Raw genomic sequence first — 25,524 nt, 5'->3', positions numbered from 1 at the left:
TATTTTAAATTTAAATAATTAAAATAAAAAGGAATCAAATTACAATAGCGAACAGAAGAGATTAGATCTGAGGCACGAAACAATCAATTTTATCCTAGTCCAAAGGAGGAAGAAGTTGCCAAAGGGAGTCGCTTTTCAAATTGTTCGTCTCTGATTTTATATCGGGCCAGTGAACCGGATAGCCGCTAAGAGAGGATTCGTTAAAATCTTTATGAATTATATAAAGACTGGCAGATAAAATGAAATTATCTCATACGTATCGAAAATCTAAGTTTAGATGTTGAAGGCTGTCCAAAATCTCCATATCAGACCAAGAAGGACCAAATAAATTAATAAATACTCAGGAGGATTATTAGTATGATCTAAAAGGGAGCCTTTAAAAATAAATAACCAAGTATTACACAAGAATCCATATATCGACCGTCCTGGCTACCATCTTTATCCATCGTTCAATTCATCGTTTTAAGCCACTATACATTAAATCACTTACAATATTCATAGTTCTAAGATTCATTTTACCTCACGCTAGTTAAACAAACGCTATATATATATCCTTTAAATGAAAAATCCATCGTCATCAGGCCTGAGGACTACGTGGGATTATTTTGGTAAGTCTTTACAGATTTATTTAGTAATATATCGTTTGAGTTAACTCGCCTTTTCATTGCATTTATTCCAATACTCCACCCTTAATCTGTTTACACTATATTTTACATAATATAACTCTATTAATTCTGTTCATTTACTTATTAATTCCATTTTACTCTAAATATTATATCATAGTCTTATTCGAGGAAATAACCAGTTATTTTTAAATACATATCTTAATTAAAATGATGAACTAGATTTTTTGGCGACCGTGAAAGGAAAGGGGATCTTAAACGACATAATGTAACATTATCGGAATTATACCAGGTTGAACCATCTGCCGTGAATATCATTCCATAACATTTTCCACCATATATTGACACTCACCCAATCGCATATAATCGACACTCTACATACATATCTCACACATACATAAAGAGCTACCTTTCTACACTTTTACTAATGAGCCCGAAACAATCTCTAATGGCAAAGAACTGCCCCAAGACTGAGCACGGCCGGGGCCATAAGGTAGCCAAGGCCAACTAGAGGTATAATCGCAAGAGGGATCATTACAAGCTTTATGCCCCTAAAATTCGTTTACGCCTTACACAAAAAGCAGGACACTCACACAAGAGGTGTTTAATTGAAACCTTTTCCTCCGCATCATGACAGCTCATACATTAGTCATTATACTTCGCGCCAATAGTTTTTGCAAAATCGCCCATCAGCCAGCGACCCGTTATGGCAGATATCAGAAGTGAAATCTGACGTCTTGAGAACACTAGAATATCTAGTGTGCGGTTTAAGTTTAAATGGGGCCATATTTGCTTGGTATCGTTACAACATTTGCAATTCTCCCAGCGATCATTTGCCATCATAACGGCCTTCCCACGCAGTATGAGCTTGCAGGTAGCCAGAGGCATACCAACAGATTCTAGTTCCCCTGGAATATGTAAGGTAGTTTCTAGCCTTGCTAACTCCTCCGCTTCGCAGTTCCCCAGTATGTTCCTATGGCCAGGCACCCATATTAGGTGAATATTGCACTGCGCAGCCATATCGTCGAGAGATTTGCGGCAGTCTATGGCCGTTTTCGAGTTGAGGAACACAGAGTCCAAGGATTTTATTGCAGGTTGACTGTCTGAGTATATATTAATGCCCACAATTTTTGAAACATTACTTCTCAGCCAATTCGTCACCTCTGTTATTGCTAGTATTTCAGCCTGAAAAACACTACAGTGATTGGGTAATCGTTTCGCTATTCGTTTCGCTTTAGAATATACTCCGAAACCCACTTGTCCATCAAATTTGGAGCCATCAGTGTAGAAATCTATATAACATTTATTCCCTGGGGTCTGTGTGCACCACGCCTCACTGTTGGGAATTAGAGTTTCAAACTTTTTGTCAAAAAGTGGTTTCGCCAGAGTGTGATCCACTACATTTGGACCATCTGGCATTATTTTGAGGACCCAACTGAGACCGTTCCTTTTTTTCCGACCACAGCGATATATCACGAAACCGCACAGCCGTTGTTGCAGCTGACTGTTTGGCCAAAATGTCTAAAGGCAATAGATGCAGTGTGACATTAAGGGAGTTTGTTCCTGTCTTGCTGAATACACCTGAGATACACAAGCACGCCATACGCTGAACTTTGTCTAAACTTGTCGGCTGCTGAAGTGCCGGCCTCCGGACTACAACACCATATAGCTTTATAGGTCTAACCACTGCCGTGTATAGCCAAAGCACAATTTTTGTTTTTAGTCCCCACATTTTTCCTATTGCCTTTTACACGAGTACAAAGCTACCGTTGCTTTCCTTGCCCCTTCTTCAATATTAAGCTTAAAGTTCAGCTTCCTGTCCAAAATAACGACAAGGTATCTTGCACACTCACGAAAGGGAATTTCAATACCGCCTAAGGATATGGACTTAACCGTGGAAGTTTTGCGATCTTTGCAGTACATGACTAGTTCTGCCTTTGCAGGATTTACCCCAAGACCATTTTCTATCGTCCATTTCTCAGTCATCCGGAGGGCTCTTTGTATAATATCTCTGATTGTGGATGGGAATTTTCCCTTGACTGCTAGAGCTACATCGTCTGCGTATGCCACCACCGTTATCCTTTCTTTTTCTAGGGAAACCAGAAGGTTGTTTATGTCAACATTCCAAAGAAGAGGTGATAGAACTCCTCCTTGGGGAGTGCCTCTGTTCACATACCTTTGTATGTTTGCTTGTCCTATTGTGGCTGAAATACGTCTCTTCATTAGAAGTTCGTCTAACACCCTAAGTATACCTGGATCAACATTCAGAGTTGTTAGTCCATTTAATATTGAGCTCGGATGGACGTTATTGAATGCCCATTCGATGTCTAGAAACGCCACGTTTGTGTATTCATTGAACGATAGTGAGCTTTCAATAAAGCTGATTAGTTCATGCAATTCGGTCTCAGTATACCTGCCCTTCGAGTATGCATGCTGTCGTTTCGAGAGCAAACTTGATTCGACGCTAGTTCTAAGATAAATTTCTATCATCCTCTCCAGGAACTAAGCAAATTACTTGTAAACTATACAACATAAAGGAAAATTTCTCCTCGATTCTTCGACAATGCCATCTTCTTAGAAAGCGAAGCAATAGACGCGGAGAGTCCAAGAAACGGCTACCAAATTTATAGTACGATACTAGCACACTGAACATTGTGGGGTAATGCGAAGCTTAAGAGTCTACTAGAATTTCAAAACTTCATATAGCTCCACAACAATGTCACTGCACACAAAAAATTTTTTTTCTGATTCAATCACGAAATTAATTGATCCAATTAATTTTTTAATTAAAATGTCTTCAATCACAGAATTGATAGTATCAATTAAAAAATTAATTGACAGTAAATTAAAAAATTAATTGATCCAATTAAATATTTAATTGATACTATTAATTTGTGTGATTGATTTTTATTTCAATTAAAAAATTTGTTGAATCAATTAAATTTTTAATTGAATAGTTTTTAAAACTCAATTAAGATTTTAATTGGAAAAATTTTCGTGAAATTTTTTTCTGTGTGAGTGCACTTCTTTGGTAACCGGAGTATCAGCAACATACTGCCGTCAATACAAATTCACTTTTAGGACTAAAGCCAACATAGCACTCGAATTCCCCATTGTTGGTAACAGCATTACCACTTCAAAGAACTTAAGCTGTGCCTGCAAAAACGATATTCTCAAGGCATTGGTTTGGCTACCAGAGTCATTTTATCGGTGACCATCGATAGTCATTACAAGACAGCTGAAAATCATCTGCAGCATGTACTCATCATACACTAGCACTATGAAACTCTCGTTAAGTTTGCAAGGAAGCGAGTACCAACTAATCGCTCGATCAGAGACAGAAGTAAGGGAATTCAACGGGCATTTACATGGACGACGCACATAGAAGAAATTTAGATAGCTAGCAATTCCTACAACTCAGAATTGTAATGGATGGAATGCCATTGGCGAAAATGGAAAATACTATCTGACATCTCTAGGTATTCGAAATCCTACCTCTTACTTCAAAGCCCAGAAATACATGATGACGCAATATGAGCATGCCTCTACCATCAGAAATGATTTCAGAACTTGCGAAATCCATCAGGATCGACTTCAGAAGAGACCCCACATTCATAACAGCGTAATTGGCGATGACAGGAAATAAAAGATTCCGCCAGGCAGAAAAACTCAGACCATGGTGGACTTTATCGGAAACAGTGGTAGATATTTGTGTATAGGATGTCCTATGCGGACAGGATGTTCAATATTCAATAGTTGCGCAAGGATGGAACGACACAAAATTTAGTAGATGGACATTTTCGGGTTTATGTCTCAAGTCGTATCATAAACTAGAGAAGAACACCAGATACTTGTTGAACACATTAGTGGAATGTGCACAACTATGTCTAGCACCTTAAAGTTCTTCATAAGGAGACGATCCTAATGACACATGAATCGTATGGCCGTCCTCGATTATGCTGCACTACACTTTCCCCACCTTCCAGTTCCTGGTTCTAGGGGAAACCACTTTTATCGGGTACGAATTAGTAACAGAGGGGATCCATCAGATTCGATCAGTGATGGGATAATAAAATATGCCACCAGATAGGATCACATAGACGCGGATCAAATTAAGACCATGGTTGACAGTATCAGAAACTGAGCGTAAACATTTGAGTATTGGATGTCCTATGCGGACAGGATGTTCAATATTCAATAGTTGCACAAGAATGGAACGACACAGAATATGAAACGGACGCTTGGAACCTTCCTAGTAGGTGGAAATATTCGGGTTTCTGTCCCAAGTCGGATTTCGGTCTACATTAGTGGACTGTACATAACCACGTCTAGAACATCAAAGGACTTAAGAATCATATGGTCGTCCTTTTATCGATTATGCGGTCTGAGATTCCACTCCCACTAACTGTACCACACCGGAATCGTCTGTAGCATAAGTCTCAAAGGCTTTCAGTGAGGGAGCACTGTAATTTTAGTAAATGCCGCCAGGGAGGAACAAATAGATGCGTTTTTGCTGTTAGCACGGTCCTAAGCGTTTTCAGGCATCTGTCTCTATGAGGGTATAAAAGACGCCTCCAAGCACATAGACGCGGTTTAAACTGCAACCATGGTGAATGTATTGGAAACATTGCGTAAACAACAACGGAGACGTAATGATACCGCATTTGATACGGACGCTTGGGACCATCATTGAAGACAGGAATGCTCACCTATCTGTCCCAAGTCGCCAATAATCATTTCCTGTCTTGAACTATGTAGAGCCATCGTGGTGCAATGGTTAGGTTAGGTTAGGTTATGTGGCAGCCCGATGTATCAGGCTCACTTAGACTATTCAGTCCATTGTGATACCACATTGGTGAACTTCTCTCTTATCACTGAGTGCTGCCCGATTCCATGTTAAGCTCAATGATAAGGGACCTCCTTTTTATAGCCGAGTCCGAACGGCGTTCCACATTGCAGTGAAACAACTTAGAGAAGCTTTGAAACCCTCAGAAATGTCACCAGCATTACTGAGGTGGGATAATCCACCGCTGAAAAACTTTTTGGTGTTCGGTCGTAGCAGGAATCGATCCCACGACCTTGTGTATGCAAGGCCGGCATGCTAACCATTGCACATTGACATTTCTGAGGGTTTCAAAGCTTCTCTAAGTGGTTTCACTGCAATATGGAACGCCGTTCGGACTCGGCTATAAAACGGAGGTCCCTTGTCATTGAGCTTAACATGGAATCGGACAGCACTCAGTGATAAGAGAGAAGTTTACTAATGTGGTATCACAATGGACTGAATAGTCTAAGTGAGCCTGATACATCGGGCTGCCACCTAATCTATCCTAACTATGTAGAGGGGTAAACCAGGGAAGTACATAACAACGTTCAGTACCTTAAAGTTCTTCATAAGGAGATGATCCTAACGACTTAAGGATCATATAGTCGTCCCTTTCTCGATTATGCGGTCTAGGATATCACTCACAGAACCATCAGAATTCTGATTTTCGGTTTTAAATCAAAGACACCGGCATCGTCTGTAGCATAAGTTCCAAATGCTTTCAGTGAGGGAACACTGCAATTTTTCATCCTTGCAGCATCTGATAATGTTAGTTGGAGTAAACCAATTGAGTTATGATATGTCCACTAGGGTATTCTCAAAGGAAATCACTCCCATCAGGTACGATTTTAGAACAGAGCGAATCCACCTAAATCGATTTCCGAGGGGAACTGATCGGCGATAACAGCTACAAGGGAAGAGGCATCCACGCCCATATGCTCGATTCAAACTGAAACCATGGTGGACTGTATCGGAAATGGTGGACTGTATCGGAAATGATGATGTAATGATACAGAATTTGATGCGGGCGGTCCCAAATGCTGAGAATGAGGAAGCACAACACTCTCTCGACCATCCAGTTCCTGATAAACAAAACAGAATTTTGATATGCCCGGTACAATACTCAGTAAGGAAACCACTCCAATCAGGTATGAAAGGAAGGAAACCATGTTCGATTTTAGAAGGGAACTGATCGGCGATACCAGCTATGAGGGAATAAAAGATTCCTCCCAGCATATAGACGGGAATTAAACTGAAACCATGGTGGACTGTATCGGAAACATAGTGTAGTCAACGACAGGGATGTAACGGCATAGAATTTGATCAGATCAGATACGATTTCAGAACAGAGGGAATCCACTTCGTTCGATTTCAGAAGATGTATAGATGCAATTACACATGGACTGTATCGGAAACATAGCGTAGTCAACGGTGAGGATGTAACGACATAAAATTTGATATGGACGGTCCCAAATGCTGTCAGTGAGGGAGCACTACACTCTCCCGACCATCCAGTTTCTGACAAACAGAACATAATTATGATACGTCCAGTACGGTACTCAGTAAGGAAACCACTCCAATCAGGTACTAAAGGAAGGAATCCACCAGGTTCGATTTTAGAAGGCAACTGATCGGCGATACCAGCTATGAGGGAATAAAAGATTCCTCCCAGCATATGGATGGGAATTAAACTGAAACCATGGTGGACTGTATCGGAAACATAGTGTAGTCAATGACAGAGATGTAACGGCATAGAATTTGATACCGACGGTTCCAAATGCTGTCAGTGCAATCTTCCGACCATCCAGTGCCCAATAGGATACTCTGTAAGGAAACCATACCCATCAGGTACGAAAGGGATGGGATCCACCAGGTTCGATATGAGAAGGGAACTGATCGGCGATACCAGGAATAAAGTATGCCTAACAACACATAGACGCGGAGTAAACACCATGGTGGACTGTATTGGAAACATAGCGTAGTCAAGGATGGAGACGTAACGGTCCTAAATGCTGTCAGTGACAGAGCACTGCAATCTTCCGACCATCCAGTTCCCCATAAACAGAACAGACTTTTTATATTCCCAGTAGGGTACTCTGTAAGGAAACCACTCCAATCAGTTACTAATTCAGAACAGAGGGAATCTATCAAAAGAGACTTCACAGGGGTTGGTCGGCGATATCAATGAAAAGGGAATACAAGATGCATCTAAGCAGGAGCCCACATAAGCGGTTCACAATGTTATTGTCCCTAAATGACTGATTTGGGATATTTTTTTCCCATGTTCTGAGAATACAACAGACCTGAATTTATCAATGACCACAATTGGTTGTCACCTAGAAAAAGCAAAGGGGATAGCTTAACTACGTTCTTTTTTCTTGCAGACTTTTTGTACCACGATAGCATAATTAAGAAATTAAGAAATAATTTCAAATCCTCTTCATGGACATGGAGAACTGAGGTTTCTCTAAAATCCATACTTTGAGACCGTTAGAGGTATTTTTCTCTTCAGACGATATTTTTCAATTTTAATTTGTAACAGTTCATGGTGTATTCAAACTCCATGAATTTAAAAGAAATTCTATGTTAATGATATCTTCTCTCTAAATCACTTACCTTCCACATCTCGGGCTGGAGCTGAATACGTAGGCAGTTTAATATATTGTGCCGGTGTATTATGGAGGCATATAACGGGCAAGTTGAAACTATCCACCAATTGCACCAATATTCGTGAACAATCCATGCTTATGTCGAAACGTGGAAAGGGGACATGCAATTGCAACGAAGTCAAGGCCAGACCACGCTTTGTTTCCCAAACTATTAGGGTTTTGTCATCACTACCCGATACGGCTGTGGAACCATCAGCCGACACTTTTACACCAATAACCGGAGCCAAATGACCAGCGAGTGTGTGAATTTCATCGCCTGTATGAAGATCCCATATAATCAAATTCGTATCCTTCGATCCAGAGGTGACTTGAGTTTTATTTGTCACCGATACAGCTACACAGGTTACAGCATCCGAATGACCCACTAAAACCTGAGCCAATTTACCACCCGTGGCCTGCCACACTTTCAGGGACATATCACGTGATCCCGTTATTATGTACAAGCTATCCGCGGTAATGGTAAAACAGGTTATCTCATCCGAATGGGAGACGGAATATTTTTCATCTTCGCGTGTCAGAGACCATATTTTCAGGGTGTTATCACCATTGGTCGATACGGCAATTTTCATATTATTGGTGGCAGCCAAGAACTTATAGGGTCCCTGTATTGTCTGCAGAAGGCTTCCCCCATCCGCCATCCATACATAGATGAGTCCATCACGATCCGAGGACATAATGCGTCGAGAGTCCATTAATACCACTACACTGCAAATCGGTGCCACATGACCCTTAAATGTATTGGCTATGGAACCACTGGCTAAACTCCATATATGGACCATGCGATCATCTGACCCCGTAGCCAAGTACTCACCATTGGGGGCAAACATTAGACAGGTTATGGGTGCTGCATGACCATCGAATGTGGTCTGATATTCGGGGGTATTGATTTGCATAATGTGTACATGGCGTCCCGAGGCAATGGCCACTAATTGCGAATCTCGTGATACGTCGAAGCATGTAATGGGCGGTAACGTTGTCGAAGGTGATCTTTGTGTCTGTGTGGCTCGCTTCAGAGAACGTTTACGTTTCTGATTGTGCGAGTAGGGATGGACATAGAGTTCTTCATTGCGGAATGAATAAAATGTGATCTTATTGCCACCTACGGTAATAAGAAAATCATCATTGTCCATGGCATAGAGCGCAGTGACAGGACCTGGATTGGGTGGCATTGATCGGATTAGACGTCCCGAGTGCATGTCATAGATCAAAGCACGAGTATCTTCACAGCCAACTACGGCTCTTTGACTATCACGGCCAATGCAAATTGTGCGTATCTGTAATAGGTGAGAGCGACAGAGCGAGAGAGAGGGAGAGAGAGAAGGAGTAATAAGGAAAAATTAGTTAGCGTTTTTTAGAAGAAGTTCTTGCTGTTCTTGGTGTGACATCTTACCCGTGATTTGTGACCCTTGAGTGTATACAATTCCTTGCCTGTTGCCAATGTCCTAACATACAGGCCATTATCATCGCAATGAGCCAAAAGGAATACCTGTAAAAATATTAAATGTAATAATTGATATTAGTAAATTGATATTAATAATAGCAACTTCTAGAGTAAACTTGTGCTCATTTCAAATTTCACCGCCAGAAGTAATGAAAAATCTATTTAAAAACATGTAAGGAAAGTCTAAAGTCGGGCGGGGCCGACTATATTATATCCTGCACCACTTGGTAGATCTAAATTTTGGATACCATATCATATCCGTTAAATGTGTTGGGGGCTAATATAAAGGTTTGTCCCAAATACATACATTTAAATATCACTCGATCTGGACAGAATTTGATAGACTTCTACAAAATCTATAGACTCAAAATTTAAGTCGGCTAATGGACTAGGGTGGAACACAATTTTAGTAAAAAAATATGGGAAACATTTAAATCTGAAGCAATTTTAAGGAAACTTCGCAAAAGTTTATTTATGATTTATCGCTCGATATATATGTATTAGAAGTTTAAGAAAATTAGAATCATTTTTACAACTTTTCGACTAAGCAGTGGCGATTTTAGTTACAAGGAAAATGTTGGTATTTTGACCATTTTTGTCGAAATCACAAAAACATATATATGGGAGCTATATCTAAATCTGAACCGATTTCAACCTAATTTGGCACGCATAGCAACAATGCTAATTTTACTCCCTGTGCAAAATTTCAACTAAATCGGAGCAAAAAATTTGCCTCTGTGGTCATATGAGTGTAAATAGGGCGAAAGCTATATATGGGAGCTATATCTAAATCTGAACCGATTTCAACCAAATTTGGCACACATAGCTACAATGCTAATTCTACTCCCTGTGCAAAATTTCAACTAAATCGGAGCAAAAAATTTGCCTCTGTGGTCATATGAGTGTAAATCGGGCGAAAGCTATATATGGGAGCTATATCTAAATCTGAACCGATTTCAACCAAATATACTTTCTGTGCAAAATTTCTGTGCAAAATTTCAAAATTTATTTGAGTGTAAATCGGGCGAAAGCTATATATGGGAGCTATATCTAAATCTGAACCGATTTCAACCAAATTTGGCACACATAGCTACAATGCTAATTCTACTCCCTGTGCAAAATTTCAACTAAATCGGAGCAAAAAATTTGCCTCTGTGGTCATATGAGTGTAAATCGGGCGAAAGCTATATATGGGAGCTATATCTAAATCTGAACCGATTTCAACCAAATTTGGCACACATAGCTACAATGCTAATTCTACTCCCTGTGCAAAATTTCAACTAAATCGGAGCAAAAAATTGGCCTCTGTGGTCATTTGAGTGTAAATCGGGCGAAAGCTATATATGGGAGCTATATCTAAATCTGAACCGATTTCCACCAAATTCGACACACATAGCTATAATGCTAATTCTACTCCCTGTGCAAAATTTCAACTAAATCGGAGCAAACAATTTGCCTCTGTGGTCATATGAGTGTAAATCGGGCGAAAGCTATATATGGGAGATATATCTAAATCTTAACCGATTTCAACCAAATTTGGCACGCATAGCTACAATGCTAATTCTACTCCCTGTGCAAAATTTCAATTAAATCGGAGTAAAAGATTGGCCACTGTGGTCATATGAGTGTAAATCGGGCGAAAGCTATATATGGGAGCTATATCTAAATCTGAACCGATTTCAACCTAATTTGGCACGCATAGCAACAATGCTAATTTTACTCCCTGTGCAAAATTTTAACTAAATCGGAGCAAAAAATTTGCCTCTGTGGTCATATGAGTGTAAATCGGGCGAAAACTATATATGGGAGCTATATCTAAATCTGAACCGATTTCAACCAAATTTGGCACACATAGCTACAATGCTAATTCTACTCCCTGTGCAAAATTTCAATTAAATCGGAGTAAAAGATTGGCCTCTGTGGTCATATGAGTGTAAATCGGGCGAAAGCTTTATATGGGAGCTATATCTAAATCTGAACCGATTTCAACCAAATTTGGCACACATAGCTACAATGCTAATTCTACTCCCTGTGCAAAATTTCAACTAAATCGGAGCAAAAAATTTGCCTCTGTGGTCATATGAGTGTAAATAGGGCGAAAGCTATATATGGGAGCTATATCTAAATCTGAACCGATTTCAACCAAATTTGACACGCATAGCTATAATGCTAATTCTACTCCCTGTGCAAAATTTCAACTAAATCGGAGCAATAAATTGGCCTCTGTGGGCAAATTAGTGTAAATCGGGCGAAAGCTATATATGGGAGCTATATCTAAATCTGAACCGATTTGGATGATATTTTGCAAGTTTTTCGAGACTCATAAAATATTCGGATGTACGGAAGTTGAGGAAGATCGGTTGATACACACGCCAATTATGACCAGATCGGTAAAAAATATATATGGCAGCTATATCTAAATCTGAACCGATTTTTTCCAAAATCAATAGGGATCGGCTTTGAGCCGAAACAGGACCCTATACCAAATTTTAGGACAATCGGACTAAAACTGTGAGCTGTACTTTGCACACAAAAATACATCAACAGACATACAGACGGACAGACAGACAGACAGACATCGCTAAATCGACTCAGAATTTAATTCTAAGACGATCGGTATACTAAACGATTGGTCTCAGACTTTTCCTTCTTGGCGTTACATACAAATGCACAATTTTATTATACCCTGTACCACAGTAGTGGTGAAGGGTATAAATATTTTAGTTCTTAAGGCCGGAATTAGGTTTGTAGTATCGGGTACAAATAGTGACATTTAAATGGTCACATTTCTTTAATAATTCATTTAAATAACTTTGAAATTTTGAATTGGTACTTCTTAGCCTCCCAGAGTAATTTCTTAGCTCCGCCAATGATGAGGGCTGTATGAAAGTCTCACCGATATAAACGAAATATATCTCTTTAGGACCTAGCATACCTTTAATTTTCCAATTTCAGGACAATTGGATTTAAATTGTGGTGCCTAGAGGGCCAGAAACTAAAATTCTATAAAAATTACAGTGTCTAGAAGCCCAAGAAATCAAATTAGGAATTTGGTCTATATGGGGGCTATATAAAAGCATGCACCTATAACTAAATTGATTAAAACTCCGATGTATGGAAGTCAAATCGGAAGATCGTGCTATATAGGGGGGGGGTCTTTACCAAAACATGGACGGATATAAGCCAAATTCAACAAAGATCTTTATGAATCTAAAATAGCTATACATTTACAATTTCAGGCAAATCGGATAAATCTTGAGGCATCCAGAAGCCCGAAAAAAACAAATCAGAAGAAAAATCTTGAGGTATCCGATGCATACCTATTTGCGGTCCTAAAATACCTCTAGAATTTTAGGCCAATCGTATAAAAATTGTGGTATTTAGAAGTTCATGAAATCAAATCTAGAGATCGGTCTATAGGTGCCGCTACTTTTATCCGACTTCAATGAAATTGGAAATCTAGAAATATTTTAGGTCCATAACAATTGTGTCAACTTTTTTTATTTATTGGTCCATGTTTTAATATAGGCCCCATATTGACCGATCTCCCGATTTGACCTCTTCAGGGCATGGTAGCCGCAATTTTCATCAGATTGGTTTGAAATTTAAAATCTTGAGGTATTTAGAGTTAGTAAAGAGCTGTGTCAAATTTGGTATATATCAATCAATTCATGCTTTGATATAGCCTCCATATATAAACCATTCCACCAATTTGACTTCTTGAGGGCATGTAATTCATTGAAGCTACAATTTTCATACGACACAAAAAACATTGGCGAACATTTTTCCAATTAAAGTGTTAATTGAGTTAAAAAAAACTATTCAATTAAAAATTTAATTGATTCAACAAATTTTTTAATTGTAACAAAAATCAATCATTCATCAATCACACGTTAATCAAAATTAATAGTATCAATTAATTTTTTAATTAATAATAAATAAAATAATTAATAGTATAAATTAATTTTTTAATTGACTTTCAATTAATTTGTTAATTGATACTATCATTACAAATTATTTGGAGCAATTAATTTCGTGAAAAATATTGTTAACGCTAAATGCAAAATCACCTTAATTTGAATACGTTTTTATGTTATTTTACGTCTGGCAACGCTGTATCGGATATTTAGATACGAATTAGTAACTAATCGTCTAAATATATTTATTTGATGTCTAATTTTATTTATCGAAATTTTGTAAAGTAATTGTCAAGTAGCGTCCCTTGGTATTCGCCATTTTTACAGTGTCGGTCCATAGTTGTACGTTGGCCACTGCGCCGTGATCTGGAGATAGATTTATAGTCTGAATATTTGCAAAATACATCTAGTGGTTTTCATACCAAAAAGTAGGTTTATTTTACCATCACTTTTTTCGAAAATTGTTAAATTTGGTTACATTCATGTAGGAATTTTAATATATATAATACACTTTGCCGTAATAAATCAAGCCTTTTGTTAAGCTGGTGTGTTTTATTCAAAATCCCCGTGGAAGCTGCTAGACCTGGCCGATTGCCTTCTTAACAAATATGTTATTTTTTGTGTGGATTGGCTTGAAATTTTGAAATCTACGAACATCCAGATTCCAAAATTTCAAGAGGTGTAAAAATTTAGTATATATCGGTTTAGGTTTTAATATAGCCCCCATATAGACCGATCTCCCGATTTGACTTCTTGAGGACATGGAAATCTAGAGATATGGTTCAAATTTGATTCAAATCGGTAAGAGTTCTGATCACCGACCGATTTAACATTGATCCTCATGATCTATCTAAGAGTAGCCGAATGTTAGGTTAGGTTAGGTTAGGTGGCAGCCCGATGTATCAGGCTCACTTAGACTATTCAGTCCATTGTGATACCACATTGGTGAACTTCTCTCTTATCACTGAGTGCTGCCCGATTCCATGTTAAGCTCAATGACGGGAGCCACCGTGGTGCAATGGTTAGCATGCCCGCCTTGCATACACAAGGTCGTGGGTTCGATTCCTGCTTCGACCGAACACCAAAAAGTTTTTCAGCGGTGCATTATCCCACCTCAGTAATGCTGGTGACATTTCTGAGGGTTTCAAAACTTCTCTAAGTGGTTTCACTGCAATGTGGAACGCCGTTTGGACTCGGCTATAAAAAGGAGATCCCTTGTCATTGAGCTTAACATGGAATCGGGCAGCACTCAGTGATAAGAGAGAAGTTCACCAATGTGTTATCACAATGGACTGAATAGTCTAAGTGAGCCTGATAGATCGGGCTGCCACCTAACCTAACCTAACCTAAGCTCAATGACAAGGGACCTCCTTTTTATAGCCGAGTGCGAACGGCGTTCCACATTGCAGTGAAACCACTTAGAGAAGCTTTGAAACCCTCAGAAATGTCACCAGCATTACTGAGGTGGGATAATGCACCGCTGAAAAACTTTTTGGTGTTCGGTCGAAGCCGGAATCGAACCCACGACCTTGTGTATGCAAGGCGGGCATGCTAACCATTGCACTACGGTGGCTCCCTAGCCTAATGTTCTTTAAGCTTCATAAAAAGACATTTTTACGGTTTCCGCTGGATGATATTGAATGGAGGGCTGGGGTCTAACATTTTTCTGGGAGTGGCTTACCACCAGGACCCCCTATGTACGCCAATGGCCTGCATATACACCGGTCTCCCAATTTAACACACACCCAAATTGCGCGAAACTAGAGTACAATTTCCCGATTATTCTTCTCGAGCTCATTCAAGTAATGAGCAAGGCTGTGAGGTAGGAGTCTGAAGATTTTGCTGGAGTCGGAACCGGAGTCGTATAAATTTTGCTCGACTTCGACTACGGCCGAAAGAATTTTTTAAAAACACTTTATTAAATATTTACTTATTCAAAATTTTAGTCTATAGAAGACTTTGTCAAAATTTTATTTCTATAGAAAATTTTTCAAAATTTTATGTCTATAGAAAATTTCGTCAAAATTTTATTTGTATAGAAAATATTGTCAAAATTTTAATTCCATACAAAATTTTATTTCTATAGAAAATTTTGTCAAAATATTATTTCCATACAAACTTTTGTCAACATTTTATTTCTATTGAAAATTTTGTCAAAACTTTATTTCTATAGAAAAATTTGTCAATATTTTATTTCTATAAAAAATTTTGTCGAAATTTTATTTCTATAGAAAATTTTGTCAAAATATTATTTCTATAGAAAATTTTGTCAAAATATTATTTCTATAGAAAATTTTGTCAAAATTTTATTTTTATAGAAAATTTTGTCAAAATTTTATTTCTATTGAAAATTTTTTCAAAACTTTATTTCTATAGACAAATTTGTTAAAATTTTATTTCTATAGAATATTTTGTCAAAATTTTATTTCTATAGAGGAATTTGTCAAAATTTTATTTCTATAGGAAATTTTGTCAACATTTTATTTCTATAGAAAATTTTGTCAAAATTTTATTTCCATAGAAAATTTTGTCAAAATTTCATTCTATAAAAAAGTTTCTCAAAATTTTATTTCTATAGAAAATTTTGTCAAAATTTTATTTCTATTGAAAATTTTGTCAAAACTTTATTTCTATAGAAAAATTTGCCACTTTTTTATTTCTATAAAAAATTTTGTCGAAATTTTATTTCTATAGAAAATTTTGTCAAAAATTTTATTTCTATAGAAAATTTTGTCAAAATTTTTTTTTTTTTTTTTTTTTTTTTTTTTTTTATCTCATAATCTCGGCTGTAGGTCTATAAATTAAACTCGAAATTGTTGGTTTCTAGTTTTTTATTTTCCGATATTTCGGTTGACTTCGTCAGACCGTTTTCAAGGATTTTATCCGATGTCTTGTTACTTCGCTGTCTGGTTTTCTACTAAAATAAAAGGTCAACAATATCAACAAAAAAAATTTTATTTTTATAGAAAATTTTGTCAAATTTTTATTTCCATAGAAAATTTTGTCAAAATTTCATTTCTATAGAAAATTTTGTCAAAATGTTATTTCCATAGAAAATTTTGTCAAAATTTTATTTCTATTGAAAATTTTGTCAAAACTTTATTTCTATAGACAAATTTGTTAAAATTTTATTTCTATAGAACATTTTGTCAAAATTATAATTCTATAGAGGATTTTGTCAAAATTTTATTTTTATAGAAGATTTTGTCAACATTTTATTTCTATAGGAAATATTGTCATCATTTTATTTCTATTGATAAATGTGCCTAAATTTTATTTCCATGGAAAATTTTTGTCAACTTTTTATTTCTATAGCAAAATTTTGTCAAAATTTTATTTCAATAGAAAATTTTGTCAAAATTTCATTGTATAAAAAATTTCTCAAAATTTTATTTCTATAGAAAATTTTCTCAATATTTTATTTCTATAGAAAATTTTCTCAACATTTTATTTCTATAGAAAATTTTGTCAAGATTTTATTTCTACACATAATTTTATCAAAGTTATATTTATATAGAAAATTTTGTAAAAATTTTATTTCTATAGAAAACTTTGTCAAAATTGTATTTCTATAGAAAATTTTGTCAAAATTTTATTTCTATAGAAAATGTTGTCAAAATTTTATTTCTATAAAAAATTTTGTCAAAATTTTATTTCTATAGAAAATGTTGTTTAAATTTCATTTTTATAGGAGATTTTGTCAAAATTTTATTTCTCTAAAGATTTTGTCAGAAATTTTTTTCTGTGGAAAGTTTGCTCAAAATATTATTTTATTGAGTATTTTTTAAAATTTTATTTCTATAGAAAATTTTGTCAACATTTTATTTCTATAGAAAATTTTGTCAACATTTTATTTCTATATAAAATTTTGTCAAAATTTTATTTCTACACATAATTTTATCAAAATTTTATTTCTATAGAAAATTTTGTAAAAACTTTATTTCTATAGAAAACTTTGTCAAAATTTTATTTCTATAGAAAACTTTGTCAAAATTTTATTTCTATAGAAAATCTTGTCAACATTTTATTTCTATAGAAGATTTTGTCAAAATTATATTTCCATTGAATATTTTGTCAAAATTTTATTTCTATAGAAAGTTTTCTCAAAATTTTATTTCTATAGAAAATTTTCTCAATTTTTTATTTCTAAAGGAAATTTTCTCAATATTTTATTTCCATAGATTTTGTCAAAATTTTATTTCTGTAGTAAGTTTTCTCAAAATATTATTTTTATTGAATATTTTTTAAAATTTTATTTCTATAGAAAACTTTGTCAACATTTTATTTCTATAGAAAATCTTGCCAAAATTTCATTTCTATAGAAAATTTTGTCAAAGTTTTTTTCTATAGAAATTTTTATCAAAATTGTATATCTATAGAAAACTTACAATTCAATTCTTTTCAACGAGACTTGTCACTTTAATACACCTTGGATGGTGTATGAACTGTGTTATTGTAGCTCCTTGGGTAGTCACTATTTGTCCTTACATTGGCTTCAACTTAATTTTCGTAGTAGAAAAATATTTGGTCTCCCATAATGAATAATGTCTTAGGACCTTGACAAGGGATGACTAAGAAATTAGGTTTTGGAATTCAATTTACTTCATTCTCAGACCTCTAAAATACTTTCCTCTTATGGGCTTTTTTTAAATATTTACATCTAATTGCGTGCTTATAGTCAATATTTCGACCAACAGCACACAAAGAAAAAAAGTGGTCAAAAGGAAATAACGGAAATAAGACCATCGTATCCTGTATCCGTCTTAAATGTGGAGGCCATTTGATGGTGTATACGCCCGAGTATATGAGGCGTGTGTGTGTGTGTACGTTAGTGTTGGTATTACCATTATAGCCATTTCCCTGTGAAACACTCTTTAAGTCATGCCACTCACAACCATATACTTAGCTAACCAGCCTTGGCAAGTCCAAGGCATAAACGTTACCATAAAATAGTTGCCTTTATTGCGGCATAAAATTACCCTAACATAAAAAGGAAGAAAACCATAAGCTCTATGTCTATGCATTTGCCCTTTCCTTATGGTGTCTCTCCTCGCCCTCTTCCTCGTACTGCTTCTGAAGAAGTGCTACTAGACATCCGTTTCTTTCGTTGTAGTTGTTTTTTAGGACAGGAAGAATGTGATGATTTTTGTTTCTCTTTTAAATTTCATCAAATGTTTTCCTTGTGCTTCACAAATGGTCTAAGTTGACCGACCATTAATATTTCCCACTAAGGACTTGGAATACAATTGAAGCGGAAAAGAAATGAAAAAGTCAGTTCTATTTTGTTTTTATTTCACATCGAATTGTTTTGGGTTGTTTTCATAAAATTTTAAGTTAAGTAGAGATTTTAGTATATTTTTTTTGTTTTTGAAATTTGTCTTCTTTGAATGGAGGGAAGGATGTGGAGTAGTTGTGCATTGGGAGATTGGAATAAACTATAGCTGGCATTGCTCCAGATTTTCAATTTTAAGCAAATCGGATAATAATTGCTGCTTCGATACCCTCAAAGACACAAGAAGTCAAATCGCTCTATGGGAGTCAAAATTTTGTATAGAAAATTTTCTTAAAATTTTATTTTTATAGAAAAATTTGTTCAAAAATTTTATTTCTACAAAAAATGTTGTCAAAATTGTATTTCTATAGACAATTTTGTCAAAATTTTATTTCTATAGAAAATTTTGTCAAAATTTTATTTATATACAAAATTTTGTTAAAATTTTATTTCTATAGAAAAGTTTGTCGAAATTTTATTTTTATAGAAATTTTTGTCAAAATGTTATTTCTATAGAAATTTTTGTCAAAATTTTATTTTTATAGAAATTTTTATCAAAACTTTAATTTCTATAGAAAATTTTGTCAAAAATTTATTTTTATAGAAAATGTTGTCCAAATGTTATTTATATAGAAAATTTTATTTCATAGAAAATTATTTATAGAAATATTTTATTTTTTTATAGAAATATTTTATTTCTATAAAAAATTTTGTCAAAATTTTATTTATATAGAATATTGTGTCAACATTTTATTTCTATAGAATTTTTTGTCAAAATTTTATTTCTGTAGAAAAGTTTGTCTATAAAGAATTTTGTCAAAATTTTAACAAATCTATTTCTATTGGTTTTTTTTTTTTAATCTGATTTCTTTAGAAAATTTTATCAAAATTTTATTTCTAAAGAAAATTCTGTGAAAATTTTATTTCTATAGAAAAGTTTGTCAAAATTTTATTTTTATAGAAAATTTTGTCAAAATTGTATTTCTATAGAAAATTTAGTCAAATTTTATTTCTATAGAAAATTTTGTCAAAATTTTATTTCAATAAAAACGTTTGTCAAAATTTTATGTCTACAGAAAATTTTCTCAAAATTTTATTTTTATAGAAAATGTTGTTGAAAATTTTATTTCTATAAAAATTTTGAAAAAATCTGTTTTATTGAAAATTTTTTTAAAATCTAATTTCTAAAGAAAATTTTACCAAATTTTATTTTTATAGAAAATTTTGTCAAAATTTTATTTCTATAGAAAATTTTGACGCACGTCCATCCAACCATAATAAACCCAGCCAACTGCACTCCAATCGATGATTTGACGGTGGCAAAGGAAAAGAGATATGTTTGTACGAGTTTATTTCGGCATAAGCCGGCTATCATGTAAAACCTTTTTTCGGAAGGTTCAAGTGTGGTTCATTGTTGGGTTTAATGAACTGCCTGAATTTATTCTGATAATTGGTTGATAGTTTTGCTGCAAGTAGAGGATGCTGATGAGCAATGTGGTAATTCCGAAACGTGCGTCCATCCAACCATCTTGCAGTCTATAGGGCTTTGCCCAAATAAATTTGACAAACATTCTTTTCCTCTGTTGGTTAAGCTACACTTGTAGTTTAGTTAATGCATGGTTTTAAGCAAAAACAACAACAATGTTTAAAGAACAAAACCAACAATAACAAAACAAAATTTTATTTCTATAAATCATTTTTTCAATTTTTTTTATAGAAACAAAATTTTATGTGTATAGAAAATTTTCTCAAAATTTTATTTTTATAGAAAATATTGTTCAAAATTTTTATTTCTATAAAAATTTTGTCAAAATTGTTTTTCTATAGACAATTTTATCAAAATTTTATTTCTATAGACAATTTTGTCAAAATTTTATTCCTATAGACAATTTTGTCAAAAGTTTATTTTTATAGAAAATTTTGTCAAAATTTTATTTCTATAAAAAAATTTTAAAAAATCTGTTTTTATTGAAAATTTTTTTAAAATCTAATTTCTAAAGAAAATTTTACCAACTTTTTATTTCTATAGAAAATTTTGTCAAAATTTTATTTCTATTGAAAATTTTGTCAAAATTTTATTTTCATACAATATTTTGTCAAAATTTTATTTCTATAGAAAAGTTTGTCAAAATTTTATTTTTATAGAAAATTTTGTCAAAATTTTATTTTTATTGAAAATTTTGTCAATATTTTATTTTTATAGAAAATTTTGTCAATATTTTATTTCTATAAAAAAATTTTGAAAAAATCTGAAAATTTGTTTTAAATTTAATTTCTACAGAAAATTTTATCAAATTTTTATTTCTATAGAAAATTTTGTCAAAATTTTATTTTTATAGAAAATTTTGTCAACATTTTATTTCTATAGAAAATTTTGTCAAAATTTTATTTCTATAGAAAATTTTGTCAAAATTTTATTTCTATAGAAAATTTTGTCAAAATTTTATTTCTATAGAAAATTTTGTCAAAATTTTATTTCTATAGAAAATTTTGTCAAAATGTTATTTCTATGTAAAATGTACATATGTTTATCTAGAAAAAAAGAAATAAAAATATAAATATTATTTAGTTTAGGATTTTTTTCGGGAAAAGAAATATTCTTCCCTGTGATCTTGTTTTTGTGCTTGTATGGTACTTTATATAATCGGTCTTACATATTTTATTCAATCAATCCAATACTTCGACTGGAAACTCTTCAACTCCCACCACACACACGCAGAATTGGTTAACCTCCTCTGCCCTGCTTTATCCCGGTTTACTGTCGTAGTCGAACGTGTAATGGCTTCCGTAAATATTTGATGTTTCGAATTGTATTGAATTTTATTTTTCAGAGCAAATTACAAGTCAATTTAAAATAATTGCGTCTATAAATGAACTTAAATTACCGTGTAAATTGTTTCAACGCCATCCTCCTGTGCACTCAATCATTCTCCCTTCCCACGTATAGGGAGTTATGCAACAAGTAAACGTGAATTGACTATAGCAGAGCAGAGGGCCTTTTTTTGCGCCATCATGAATTTAAATCGTTTGACTTTAATGTAGAAAGTGTGTGCAACTTTAAAGACCGGACTACGAAAGTGTCCAATTTAAGAAATGTCTTCTTTTTAGGCTACAAATAAAGTTGACAGTTCAATTCAAAAAATTTGCTTAACTTCTTGAGCTTCTACACAGAAACAAGTAAACTGTTTTTAGACTTCTATTGTTAAAATAAGGATAATTTACAGAAATTTTTGGATTTTAACTACCATTTACCAAATTCTTCTTTTTTTCATAAGACAAAAATGAACTAAAGATGAAAAAATTTATGGCGCCAAACAGGAACAAATTTCATCCGATGTGCTTAAAATTGTATTCTCCAATTACCGATCGTAAGGCTCATATCGGTTCTACACAACAGCCACACAATGCGTGGACTGTAACATGGAGCACAGCTACCAACCGGTGGGCGGTATGTCAGGAATTGTTACGTAGTCTGTAGAGGTGTGCACGTGAGTAATAGTTTACTCACGCTCACGCACACTCACGACTGAAAAATCATACTCACGCACGATATTTTTTGGTAGGACTCACGCTCACGAAAAGAAAATTTGTACTCACGCACACTCTCGCACGAAAACGTCGTGACTCACGAAAAATACCGTGACTCAAGAAAAATATCGTGACTCACGAATAATTTTATGATTAATTTACCTTACCGAAGTGTCTGAAAACATGAGCATTATTAAACTCGAGAGTGTTATTAAACTCTTAACATCTCAGGTGTCACTAAAATTGTAATTGAATTTAACTCTTAAGCGTTTTATGTTGGTGAGCAGAAATATTTTCGTGGGTGTAATTCGTTACTCACGCACACTCACGGAGATATTATTTTCGTGACTCACGCTCACGCACGACATTTTGGTTTGTTAATCACGCTCACACACACTCACGCTGTTGTCATGAGCGTGACTCACGACTCACGCACGAATCTCGAACATTTTCGTGAGTTACGACAATTTCGTGTCAAGTGCACACCTCTAGTAGTCTGATGACCCACAGCCATTAGCGTAGCTAGACAATTTTTCTAGGGGGGCTATAGCCCCCATAGCTAAAAATTTATAGACTGAACTTATAGGTCCAATTAATGTTTTATTTCATAAAATTGAATAAAAAATTAGACATCAAAATAACTCAACAATTAATTTATAATAAAGCAACTAAAAGTAGTTCCACACTTTTCCCTGCAAAAAAATTGTGAGTTGTTCTAAAGGCACAACTTTAAAAGTACTTCCAAAAATGTTATTTTAACTACACAGGAAGTTTTTTTACTTCATTTTTTTCATATTTTAATGTGTAATTTTTTGTTTTCTTTTTTTTTAATAGTTTAAAAAAAGAGTACGAATAAATAAATTGGTACAAATTATTCAAATTTTGCCACAAAAATGCTAAATCCATTATAAAAAAATTGATAATTTTGGAAATTATTCGAGGAAAAACGTTTCAAACAAGCGTCAGAATGCATTAAAAATCATAAAAACAATATAAAAAATATTTATTTGGTAAAATATCACAAAATTTTTTAATTCACATTCAAAACACTGAAGAAGTGATGCAAATTCATTGCAACGGCTGTTGAAACGGTGGACATTTATCCTATGACAAGCTCATATTACATTCATTGCTTCTCCGCCAATTTTGCACCACTTCTAGACCCAAAAGAACATTTTCACTACATTTTTGGCAACGCTTTTTCGCAGCATTATTAAGATATTAATTTATGAAAGAATAGTTTTAATATCAATTACTATTTTTTAATTAAATTGACTAAACTAAATCAATCATAAGTTTAACCACAGCTTTATTTCATAAATATCTGACTCCAAACATTGCCATCGGCAACTGCTACCACAACCCAAGTAATTCGATTGTTCATGAAAGTCTTTAGCGGAACTTTGTGCGATTGTATATACTTGTTTAATTTTTATAAAAATTAAAAAAAACTATTGACATTTATTGAAAAATGGAAAATCATAGATAGAGTTTCAAATTCTGGGGGGGGGGGGCTAAAATTTTTCTGGGGGGGGGTCTAAGCCCCCTCCCCAGAGGCCTTCCTACGCTTATGCCCACAGCTGCTGTCGTTGGCACATCATCCTGCTTGTAGTTAGTGACTATACTCCCGCAGCGATGTTAAGCCGGAGCAATTTCGTAGGTGCACCCAATCCAGGCACCGGTTACATCTCAGAGAAACCTAGCGTTGGTTAATCTTGATTCTTCAGATTGAACAGTACCATGTCCCAGAGTTTTCTTTGATACCGGTTCGGACCAAAAGCAACCGGAGGGGGCTACCCGGGATGTAACTCCTCCACTGATGTCGCAGCCACTAACTAAATTTTGACAAACTCTTCTATAAAAATAAAATTTTGACAAACTTTTCTATGATAATAAAATTTTGACAAAATTTCCTATAGAAATAAAATTTTTGACAAAATTGTCTATAGAAAAAAAAAATTTTGACAAAATTTACTATAGAAATAAATTTTCGACAAAATTTTCTATAGAAATAAATTTTTGACAAAATTTTCTATAGAAATAACATTTTGACAAAATTTTCTATAGAAATAAAATTTTAACAAAATTTTCTATATAAATAAAATTTTGACAAAATTTTCTATAGAAATAAAATTTTGACAAACTTTTCTATAGAAATAAAATTTTGACAAAATTTTCTATAGATATAAAATTTTGACAAAATTTTCTATGAAAATTAAATTTTGACACAATTTTCTATAGAAATAAAATTTTGACAAAATTTTCTATAGAAATAAAATTTTTATAGACATACAATTTTCTATAGAAACAAAATTGTGACAAGATTTTCTATAGAAATAAAATTTTGACGAAATTTTCTAATGAAATAAAATTTTGACAAAATTTTCTATAGAAATAAAATTTTGACAAAATTTTCTATAGAAATAAAATTTTGACAAAATTTTCTATAGAAATTAAATTTTGACAAACTTTTCTATAGAAATACAATTTTGACAAAATTTTCTATGAAAATTAAATTTTGACAAAATTTTCTATAGAAATAAAATTTTTATAGACATACAATTTTCTACAGAAACAAAATTTTGACAAGATTTTCTATAGAAATAAAATTTTGACGAAATTTTCTACAGAAATAAAAAGTTGACAAAATTTTCTATAGAAATAAAATTTTGACAAAATTTTGTATAGAAATAAAATTTTGAGAAAATTTTATTTCAATAGAAATTTTTGACAAGATTTTCAAAAAACTAAAATTTTGACAAAATTTTCTATGGAAATAATATTTGGACAGAATTTTATATAGAAATAAAGTTTTGACAAAATTTTCTATAGAAATCAAATTTTGACAAAATTTTCGATAGAAATCAAATTTTGACAAACATTTTGTTATAGACATACAATTTTCGATAGAAGCAAAATTTTGATATAGAAATAAAATTTTGACAAAATTTTCTATAGAAGAAAAATGTTGACAAGATTTTCGGTAGAAATAAAATTTTCTATAGAAATAATATTTTGACAGAATTTTCTATAGAAATAAAGTTTCTATAAACGTTTCTATAGAAATCAAACACAAATTTTTTTCCAAAGGAATAAAATTTTGACAATATATTCTATAGAAATAAAATTTTGACAAAATTTTCTATAAAAATAAAATTTTGTAAATTTTCTATAGAAATACAATTTTGTCAAAATTTTCTATGGAAATAAAAAAAAAATTTTGACAACAGTTTCTATGGGAATAAAAAA

The 25,524-nt window shown here is 33.5% G+C and overlaps 1 protein-coding gene across 3 annotated transcripts in view; it reads right to left on the bottom strand.

Moving 5' to 3' along the window:
* LOC142238399 (protein qui-1) overlaps positions 1-25,524 on the bottom strand; it is a 257,385-nt gene that overhangs the window by 42,824 nt on the left and 189,037 nt on the right. For all 3 annotated transcript variants that reach the window (XM_075310038.1, XM_075310039.1, XM_075310037.1), the window contains exons 14-15: positions 9,508-9,603; positions 8,065-9,391 (exon numbers count right to left, since the gene is read on the bottom strand). In XM_075310038.1, the coding sequence (XP_075166153.1) occupies positions 8,065-9,391; positions 9,508-9,603 (1,423 nt within the window). The remainder of the gene's footprint in view (positions 1-8,064; positions 9,392-9,507; positions 9,604-25,524) is intronic.

The sequence above is a fragment of the Haematobia irritans genome, chromosome 5, assembly GCF_050003625.1.
Source record: "Haematobia irritans isolate KBUSLIRL chromosome 5, ASM5000362v1, whole genome shotgun sequence".
Lineage (NCBI taxonomy): Eukaryota > Metazoa > Arthropoda > Insecta > Diptera > Muscidae > Haematobia > Haematobia irritans.
This window is presented reverse-complemented; position numbering and strand designations above follow the sequence as displayed.